Consider the following 10747-nt stretch of genomic DNA (forward strand, 5'->3'; position numbering starts at 1 on the left):
CGGCCCCTTACTCCAAGATGATGAAAAATCTATCTGAGTCGTTGCTTCCGCAACCTCCAAGCTTTATCAAGAAGAAGTCTTACGAAATGCACCAAGTCCTGGGTACTGGCACATTTGGGAAAGTTGTGGTACGTGCCCGATCATCAAGAAGCTTTCATTTCGTTTGGTCTGGGAATCTAATTAGGTTCTTTGTTTCCTCCTTTGGAATTTCTCATTCCGACCTCTAGAGGGCCACTTGGTATGTCCCTGTGGACCAGGTTGCAACAGCAGAACGTGGGGCGGTGGCTGAGCTCATGCCCACGCCATCGAGCTTATCAGTGAGCTCCTCGAAGAAGAGCAGTTCTCGGCCTTCTTCTCCAGGGCCGGGCGATAGAACACCGAGTGGGGTTGTAAAGGATGTTGCCTTGAAGATAATACCGAAGAAGAAGGTCAAGGGGAACGAAGCTAGTGTGTGGGGAGAGATGGAGGTGCTGAAGGGGCTAGACCATCCAAACATCGTTGAGTCCTCGTTGGTCTCAATCTGAAACTTCATTATTCATGGTGCTACCATGCACAGGTCAAATTTTATGAGTGGTTCGAAACCAGATCTAAGTATTACCTTTCATTTGAACTCGCCACGGGAGGGGAGTTGTTCGAGCGGATTCTCCAAAAGGGCAAGTTTACAGAGCAGGACGCCGTTTCGGTAACCCGGTTGGTTTCATTTTCAATCCATAAATTTCTCGCGAGCTAATCGTCCAATTGACAGCTCGATTCTCAACGGTGTCAATTACCTTCATGATCATGACATCGTCCATCGGGATCTCAAGTACGTCAATATTCTCTATTTTACACAATTTGTACTCACAACTCCTCAGGCCCGAGAACATTCTGTACAGGACGAAAGACGAAAAGAGTGACATTGTTATTGCAGATTTCGGAATGTAATTACCATCATCTTATTATTCATAAACAAATCTTGATACTTTCCAGCGCAAAACACCTTCACACACCGGAAGAACAGCTCCACTCGCTTGCGGGGAGTTTCGGATACGTTGCACCTGAAGTTCTTCTGAAGCAAGGCCATGGTAAACCGGTCGATATCTGGGCGATTGGGTATGTACTTCGCCTCACATCAGCCCCCCGCTTACGAATCTCTTCTTCTTACCTTTCAAAGCATCATCACCTATGTCGTTCTTTGTGGATATTCACCATTTAGGTCAGAAGATGTCCGGGTTCTCATCAAGGAAACAACCGCTGCCAAAATTGAATTTCATGACCGGTACTGGAAGAACGTGTCTTCTGAAGGTCCGCAGTCACCTCACACTACTGTTCGGTGGCAGTCACTAACTCTAGTGCAGCCAAGGCGTTTATCAAGTCCCTCCTGAATCCGGATTCCACTAATCGTCCTACTGCGGCTCAAGCCCTCGCTGATCCTGTAGGTTTATTCCTTATCATTGTGACATCGAAGGTTCTAATGTTTTACCGTAGTGGCTTACTACACATGAGCCTTCAGTGGAACACGACCTCTCCACTGGATTGCGGGAGCACTTCGACCCCAAGGCGCGTTGGCGTCAAGCCATCACGTCTGCTCGTGCTCTGCATCGTCTGGGCAGCCGAATAAGCACCAAATCAAGCACAACGAGCAGTGGTGGTTGGGCAAACGATGAGGATGTGTCCGACGACGAAATTGGTTCCCCGTCAAAGCATAGGCTACCAGTTCAGGGGAACGACGACTTTGCATCCAACGAATTCGTCCACGTTGTCGCACCGGAGGAGGATAGAGAATCTTCGGCTACCCCTAAAACTACAAATCAAGTCCCGCATCCCGAGCAGGTGCTAAAACGTGAAAATCACGAAGACGTCAAGCCACCATTGCAAGATGAGGTTCCCTCTGAACTCAAGGGTCGCACTTCAAGCGTCTATACTGAAAACGATATGGTTTATGCCGAGCCAGAGTCTACTGGTGAAGAAAACGACGACCAGAAGAAAGAAGATAGGTTTGATATGCCCGGCTCATTCGATTTTTCAACCGAAAATCATAATTCTGGTCCAAGTCAAGGCAACTCATGGGTAGACATGCTGCGTAAAATGACATTGAAATCGTAAGAACATGGTCTCTCTCAATGTTGATTATACCCCTGCAACTTTTCGTTGGATATTTTGCTTTTCATATTTTCGTTCTAGCTTCATTATTTCAATTCTTACCATCGCAATCGCAATTACGACGACAGTATCATTGTAAAATGAAAGCCCCTACTGATTCAATTTCTTGGTTCGCGAAGTATATGGGTCTTTAGGCATTGCGCATTGCTATTTAATTTTACGGCCTTACCGTTGTACTGTGTATCATGTAGTTAGTACAAATGTATTTATAACTTTTCCCACCATAATCAACGTGCTATCAAACTTGATTGACGTATTCTTTTTTGCTTCTACCCAACACCATCCACCTTCACCGTGCAATCTCTCGAACTTCAAGGTCGACCGTTTCTGTTTGCCTCGATCTAGGCATCACGATGATCGAATATGGTGATTAAATTCATCACCGTAGAATTTTATTTTACCTCTCGCGCGTTTTTTATTGTCTATCACGACATTCATCGTCATCAACCTAACAGTAAGTCGCCTTTCTCCTCGACCACAATTCGGTGATTTGCTCAAATCATAAACCATACTAGATCTCCAAGCGATGGTTCTTGCTCAAGGTTATGCCGACCGTCAGCTCAGCATTTGCAAGTAAGGGGTACCTTCCACAATTATAAATGTGTCGAGATTCTAGCCTACGGCGTTGTAAATCGCATTTCTGTCAAGCTTGAATCCTCACAATCTTAGACCACAAATGGCAATTGATCAAAAACAGTCGACACCCGTACATCCTAAACGTGTCTTGATCATTGGAGGCGGCCCTACTGGCCTTGTATCTCTCCGCAACATCAAGGAGCGTGGGCAATTCGAACATGTAGAGCTTTTCGAACGGCGGGATGACGTCGGAGGCGTTTGGTGAGTAGCTAATTACATTGTTCTGTTTGTGTACTGACTCAGGTGTACAACCGCCTTGATAGGTATTACGACGACCCATCTCACTCAGCAAGCAATGTCCCTCGATGGCCATCACCGGCTTATCAGGGACTGGTGGGCAATGTGCTTCCCGAATTCCTTAGCTTCTCGGGCCATCCATTTCCCGACCCACCCTCTTCACCTCATCAGCCTTTCCCAACGCTGAAGGAAACCCATGAATATCTTCAAGACTTCGCTTCGCCGTACATCAAATCAGGTGCAATCAAACTGAACAGAGAAGTCCTGCGAGTTGATGAGCTTCCGAATCGCCAAGGATGGAGGGTTATTTCACGAGATTGGAACACAGGAGGAGAGGAAAAGGCCGAAATATGGGACGCAGTTGTCGTCGCCGTTGGTTGGTATGATAATCCTGTATGGCCGGATACCGAAGGGCTCGAACACTTGAAGAGACGGGGTCTAGCCAAGCACGCAAAATGGTGGCGTGGGCCACAGGGATTTGAGGGAAAGGTGCGTTGCCCTTCTGTCCTTTTCAGCTTTGCGATTTTCAACTTTGGAGCAGAAAGCACTCGTTATTGGAAACGCCAATTCTTCGAACGACATCGCAACACAGCTGGCGCCTGTTGCTGATGGCTTCGTATATCAAAGCATTCGCCGCCCCGCATTGCCGATATTCGTGACCCTGCCCGATGACCGTATCAAGTTGGTTGCACCAGTGTCCAAATACATTGTCAAGGAAACCCCAACAAGCGAAAAGTTCGACGTCCTTTTGGCTGACGGTACTCTGATCACTGACCTGGATGTTGTATTTGTTGGTACTGGTTATCGACCTCTCCCAAGCTTTGTTCACGTCCTCGGCAAATCTGGACCCAAGCTGTCCCCCATTGCGTCAGAAGAAACACTGCCCCAGACTGTCCCCTCTCTTCATCGACATATTTTATATGCCTACAACCCTTCACTCGCCTTTATCGGAGTTCCAGTTGTTTATACCCCCTTCATCATTGCAGATATTGCTAGCACATGGCTAGCTCTAGCATGGCGAGGAGAAACCCCTTATCCCGATACACCTGAAGGACGATTGACCTACGAAAAAGAGAGGCTTCTCTCTGTTGAAACGTTGCGAAAGGAAACTGAAAATCCGTCTTCGTATCTTGTGTACAACGTTCTGTGCCCGGTGGAACAAGAGTACGCTTCTCAGATCAGGGAGGATATTGTTGACGCGAGGCCCGAGCTTGATCGCATTTTACCAAGATGGAGTGACGAGCAAGTTGCAGTACGAGAAGGCATGTATGGAAGGAAACTGGAAGCTTTGAAATACGTGAAGTCTCTCCTCGTTTAGTAGGCAGCATTTCATTTAAACTTATCAAAATACATATCCATTTGCTAGATAATATTATGCCTCAAGAGTCAAACGTACGTGTTGAGCGATGTAGAGAGCTAAGTATTTTATTTGTTCAGCTGCTGCGTTCTGTGGATTATGCTTTTATAGTCAACCTTTTGTTCCTTCCCGTCCATGTTCTACTTGATGACGACGTCAGAGTAACCTTAATTATGTGTAAAAATACCACTCGTTTTTGGTGTTGAGTCATAAATGTTATCTATCTAGATACTACCTCTGGATACACCTTTCTGATGAAACACCCCACAGCTCTCTTTGGTTCACTTTACATATCAATAGGTGTTACGAGAACGCTGGAAGTAATATTCTGCGACACATACATCTCACAAAATAAGTTTGATTACTATGATTCGTGGCCATCAAATTGCCATATATGGTTGTCCTAAATACAGACGCGTTTGCGCGCACGGTTCAGGTCATGTGATGCGAATACGCACCATTGCACAACATTGGTCGCGACGTTGCAGCTCGTAATTTGGCTCCGCTCATTTTGAACGTTTTTCCATTGGAACGAACGATGGTTGAATATGTATGTGGAATATCAAAAATACGCTCTGCGGTACATGCTCATTTGCATTTATCGAACCCAGTTCGGGCAGCAAGCGAGTGACTCGGCGCCTATTCTTGAAAATTCAACATTGCAACGTTGGACACATCCAAAATTCCAACCATCTTCATCATCCTCCAGCTTTCCTTCTGGACACGTTAAGTGAAAAAGATTTGTTCTCTTTAATTTCAATTTTGGGCGCTATACAAAGATAGCTTCTGTATCATCTCTGCCGACATCAATTCTCACAGTTCGCCAGCCACTAGGTAATCGTGTTCTCACGGTCTACCCATATATGCACCTACTCTGCACGTAATATTCTAGTTGCACAATCATCTTTAGGCTCGCTGACGTCGGTTTTCATATTCTGCGTATTGTTTCATGGCCTAGGACATTTAGAGGTAAAGATCCGATCATGTATAAGTTTCTCTAAAGAAAGCTATCTAACAATGTGAATGAAATATACAGTAGGCTATGGGAAAGAAGAAATATAGCTACAGTGTCCCGATTCCCGTGCTCCAGCCATACATCAGTCCAAAGTATATAAGTATGAATCGTAGAGATGTTAAAACCAAAATGTGTAAGAATGTTTGAGTGTGAGGTTAAGTTTCAGCGGAACCAAGAGGTGGAGAGGACAAAGGGTTCGTCGACTGCCCTATCCAATCAAAAACTATACATCAAGTTAGATTCGTCGGTTTATCACCTCAGAAATGGAACGTACATGGGAGTCCCTTCACATTCCCTGCTACTCCCTCTCCTTTCATAAACCGGCCGCTGGAAACGTTGGTTCTGCTCTGACACAGACACATATGCCTCAGCCTGCGCAGGATATAGAAATTCCTCGGAAACGTCGCCCCCCATTTGTGAGTTATTGAGGTTCAGCATTTCAGTGTTGCCTGTGTCATTGTAGGTCGCTGCATCCCGATGACTATGCACATAGACGCCACTCCGCTGAAACTCTAGTATCTGCGGCTGATTTACCTGTGGCGCGAACTCATGGTGGTGGGATGGATGCTGCTACGCGGCGCATTGAAATATAGATGAAGGATCAAGAATTGAAACTTACGGTTACGTGATCTCCTTTGTCACCAGAGAATGGAGTTTCCCGGGTCGGTGAGTGATAATGATGCAAGTGATCATGCTGCTGTGGCTGCCGCTGGAATGACGAAGAAACCACTAGCCCTCCCATGCAAGAAGACACCTCTCTCGCCGTTGCGTCAGAAGGCTTCTCCGCGATCCCCCCAGTCAGGCGGAACAAATTCGATGTGCTGTCAAGATGCAAATCTGGAGGACGGGGACGGGACGAACGGTGCTCGCTCATAGAAAGCGAATCGCGCCTCGTATACCTGTAATCAGGGCCGCTATTTCCTCTTGCATCGTTCGGGAAGATAGGAGATATAGAACCTTCAATTTCAGATGTCCCAAGTGAGTGTCGCACTGCCGTGGAGCTTAACAAGCGATCTGGGAAGTGTTCTGAAGACCCACTGCTATTACTGTGGGCACTTGCCGCACGGGGACGAGGAGGTAGTTTTGCAGCGTCCTGAAAATGGTTTAAATTTGCTGAAGAGGTGTCCGCAGGATTGTCGTTGGAGATGGAATTGCTCTTCTTAGAGGTTGAAACGACGTTCCCAGTGTTCTTTCCGGGCTTTGGTTTGTTGGGTCCACGGACTCGTCCTTCTTTTGCGTATTCACAAGCCAGACCGCGAGTGAGACATCGCTTGCAAGACGGATGCTCGCCACTACACTATTAATCAAAGCCATGAGGTCAGTATCACTGATGGATGCGTGAAAGGGAAGTAATAATACGCACTTTAGCTTTCCTCGTGCGACATTTCTCGCATGCCTGGGCTGTTCGTAGCCTTGGGTGCTCAGGTGTTCGATAGAAAATGCCTGTCGTGGGGTCCAGTGAACCTGCGAGGACTGGACGGTGGTTCAGCCCGGTTGCCGGGGTACTGACGCTACTGCTCCCTTTGAACTGGACATGCAGTGGAGGTGGTGAAAGCCTTGTAGCCGGAAATGGAGAAGTGCTTGGATATCCTGCGGGGTTGTGGTTGTAAGAAACTGAGGTGAGACCATGGTTTGGTTGGGAATATTCCTGTGAAACCTGATGGTCGTAAAGAGGCCATGCGTGAGTCGAAGCAGGAGGATGAATATGGTCTTGAGCATTGGAATAAGATGTAGGTGTATGGTATACGGTGTGATGGGAGGAGAGAACGTGCGGGTCTAAAGAGCGGTTCGGGTTTGGATTGGAGTTCATATTCTCCTGGCGGGTGAATAGCGGGTGCGGGTGCGGATGAATATGGGAGGACGAAGTGGGAAATTGGCCTATGTCTAGGCGAGGCTCCATTTCAGGAAAATGAGGATACATCGTCGAGTGTTCGTCGTTTGGACGATAGTAAGAGAGTGGGCGGTGGATTTCGTCCTCGTTGTGCCCTGACATTCAAGTGTTCGTTATATTTCCCTTTCGAAACAGGAAAGAAGAGGAGAAATTTAGGTGGAACCCTCAAATTAGATCTCGTGCGTGGGGGCCTATTGACTTTTGGCAGCTCTGATGTAAAGCGTATGTCCCAGATTCTGCCGGGCTCCGGGCAAGTGAGCAGCACCGATCCAAATCCTTTGTGGTGATCGAAATTCTCGTGTGTATCACTGTGTGGATCTGATTTGTAAAGGAGATAGTAGACAATAAATCAGATTTGGTAGCTCTTTTCTCCCCGGCGACGCTGTGAGCTTACAAATCGTACGTATCGTCAAGTCAAGAGAAGGAATTTTGGTTCCCTAGAAAATACCAGACGAATTGTTGTTGGCCGAAGGATGTGGTTTAAAGGAGAGGGGAAAGGGATATTGATGACTGACTCCGAATTTGGGAGGTTACCAGTATTTCTGATTTCGGAGCGGCACATACTCGATCGGGAGATCGTTTCGGCTAACTTCCATATTGAACGTCCGCGGCGTCAAACAGTACTTCAAGCACATTGCACAACGAGCTACAGGCCCGATTTAAGCGTGAACAATCCAATATGGGCTGCACACCCACATATCTACTCCTCTGGCCCGTAACGGGAGCAATTCATAAATTTTCTTGTCATTGAAATTGTGGGTCATTTTTTATATTACCCTTGAAGTGTCTGGTAAGCACAGCATTGCACACCAGTTAAATTCCATGTTTATTAGATTCAAGAAGAAAGTCATTGCAAAAGCTTCTGTATTACCCGCGAACAGTGGCATTTGGCCATGTGTTTACTAAACGGTCAAAGGTAGTATGCTACGGTCGAACCAAAAGCGTAGCTTCTGCATCAAAGTTAAACAGAGGCTTACTGAATTGTTATTGGACCTTTACCCTGGTGTTCTCAATGCCTGGGAATGTGGTCGAGAACCACCATTGGCTTCTACCTGTCCAAAGTCTGACATGCAGCTGGGGTCTCTGCCACCGCTTCATATGAAGACGCTAGATCTGTTTGTTTACTATCATTTTTTATTTTGGTAATAATACGCTCAGGAATCTGGCGGTGATTAAATACATAATTTATCCATGAGTAACGAGTGACAAATTAGTGACACTTATGGCCTGACGCCTGAGAGGTCCCGGAGTTCGATTCTGCTTAGCCAGCAATTAATCAGGTACGAAGAATAAAAGAAAAAAACTAAAATAGTACATCATTTGGTTGAATTTTTCTCTTCCATGCGCATATGGGATTTTTATAAGAGGCAATCAGGGACAAGTGTGCACGAAGGTTTTCGGCGATATCCGCTCTGAGTTTGAATTGCGATATTGTTGAGATATCGCTGAAGGTGAGTTTACCCCCTGACTCTACGTCAATGGAGTATAATTGTTCTGTTTCCAATTAAAAGATTTTATATGAGTCTTTAAGTCTGACTTATCAAGAGTTTATATTCTTTGAAACGGTTTTTGGCCTCAGCGAATTAGACTGTACCTAACGGCAATCGCCGTCTATTTATTCTCCGTGTAAATTTATTCTTACTTGAAAAAAATTCCATAACCTAGGTGCGATAAACTTGGTTAGAGATTTCCAAGTTTTAGCCCATCTCAAAATATGAGGAATATGTATTGCGCACTCAAAAATCAGGCACGATTTTTATTTGCAATACGGAATCATATACTAAATCACGAATACGACCTGAATGCCAGTGTTGGCCGTCATATTGCACGTCACCTACTCAAGAGAAATGAGCATGACTGGAGAGACGTTTCTTCTCTTCAATATACATGTGCATATCCAGAGCGTCGGTAATGTGTTGCCCAAACTGCTCCTTGCGTACTGGGTGGCGCCCATTCCCCCCTCTTCAGGCCGAGTAGCTGGCAATCAAACAATAAATAGCAAGCTCAACCTCGATATTCAATCGTCGAAGGCCGAGCGTGATGGAAATGCCACATGCCAGGAGTTTAATTGTGGCCATAACTCGCATCTAAGGGCTATATAAATCACGTTCGTCACTAAACGCCTGGTAAGAGAGCCTTCACGATTCTAAAAGCCAACGTTAACATTTGGACGTCCCCAAAGGATGTGTCGCCTAAAATCTAGCTTATTCACCGGGTTACCGGTGTACCAGCGTATACTCTAGTTGATTCAGGTCTCTGAGATGTCACATTGCCTTGGTCATATTGTCAGATATGAGTGCAAGGCATCAGTCTATTGTGATGTCACAGAGAAATTAAGCTTCTTACTGTTTCTACCCCGTACTTCGAGGTTTGTATACCAAGGTGCCTGAGTATACAAAAAAACGTGATCATTGAGACCCAAACCATAGTATCCTCCTCGGAATTAATCAAGGGCCCGAAAATAAGCATCCGGACAGTTTTAAATTCGTAGATTCAGATTCGGGGCACCTGAGTTTGAAAGCTACGCTTGAATCAAAATCAGAATTTCTTCCCAGGATTAGTGTTCGCGGGAGAGACATTCCTCAGAAGGAGAAATGGGGATCTTTTCCTGAATGTAGAAGATCAGCCCGCCGGCTACAACCCAATGTTCATCTATTGTTGATGACTCTCCGTGTGTTTGTCATCCTCCGACGGCCTCTTGACAAGCAGTGAAGTGGTTACGTAGAATGTTCGAAACTCCCTTCTGATTCCTTTCGAAAAATTTGAATATTTTGTTCACCTAATCTTAAAACAGCACGAGGCTTGGGAATGAAGTCTTACGTGTATTAATTATTGAGCAATACATTGAATGACGATGCTGTGATCTATCTCATGGTATACCACGCCTCGTCGAATATTAGGGAAGAATGCAGTTTGAAGAATTTAAGTTTTATGCACCTGCGAATGTCAGTAACTAGTACGTGTATGAGGATACAGAAACGGTAGTCTTTCAACGGGGACTACACAACGCGAAGTAATGTAGTGAGGTCAGTGAGGCCAGCCAGCCGCGAAGCTCGGTTGCTGACAGAGCCACCGAGCAAGAAGCGCAGAACCTGGTGCTTCGCATGAGTTCTGCGCAAGGTTCCTTTCAAATCTTTAACAGCAAATAACCTCTAGCCGCATGCTACATCTGTAAATATCACTTTTCGTGTAATCGCTCCGATCCCGCCAGATGCGCCACACATACTCGACGTTTTTCGTTAATCTAGAGGACTGGCAAGGAATACTTCCTGGAGCTCTGTCGCGCATAATGTCAGTCTAACTTTGGTCACATATGGTGCTAAAATTTTGGAGTTCAGTCAGCAAAGCAGATGACTCTGAATCAAACCATCACCCTTCAATTGTCAGTGGCACAGAGCATTGAGCACTTTAGAAGTATAAAAAGAAATGATCTGCAAAGCGGTGAGGTCGCCCTAATTATGACCTGTAA

At 45.8% G+C, this 10747-nt stretch overlaps 2 protein-coding genes across 2 annotated transcripts; one reads left to right on the top strand and one right to left on the bottom strand.

Moving 5' to 3' along the window:
* Positions 1–17: 17 nt before the first annotated feature.
* JR316_0011300 (Calcium/calmodulin-dependent protein kinase) lies at positions 18–4333 on the top strand (the record flags this gene model as incomplete). The annotated part of the gene is made up of 12 exons (XM_047896957.1): positions 18–128; positions 228–497; positions 557–690; positions 746–805; positions 855–920; positions 970–1092; positions 1154–1284; positions 1338–1414; positions 1468–2081; positions 2812–2979; positions 3042–3504; positions 3557–4333. The coding sequence occupies 12 exons, from the start codon at positions 18–20 to the stop codon at positions 4331–4333; spliced, it is 2994 nt and encodes a 997-aa protein (XP_047743366.1).
* A 1216-nt stretch (positions 4334–5549) lies between these two features.
* Positions 5550–7308, bottom strand: JR316_0011301 (Citrinin biosynthesis transcriptional activator mrl3; the record flags this gene model as incomplete). Its single annotated transcript, XM_047896958.1, has 4 exons — positions 5550–5595; positions 5662–5957; positions 6007–6684; positions 6751–7308. 4 exons carry the CDS (start codon positions 7306–7308, stop codon positions 5550–5552), a joined length of 1578 nt encoding a protein of 525 aa, XP_047743367.1.
* Positions 7309–10747: the final 3439 nt, after the last annotated feature.

Source organism: Psilocybe cubensis, chromosome 11 (assembly GCF_017499595.1).
Source record: "Psilocybe cubensis strain MGC-MH-2018 chromosome 11, whole genome shotgun sequence".
In the NCBI taxonomy this organism is placed as follows: Eukaryota; Fungi; Basidiomycota; class Agaricomycetes; order Agaricales; family Agrocybaceae; genus Psilocybe; species Psilocybe cubensis.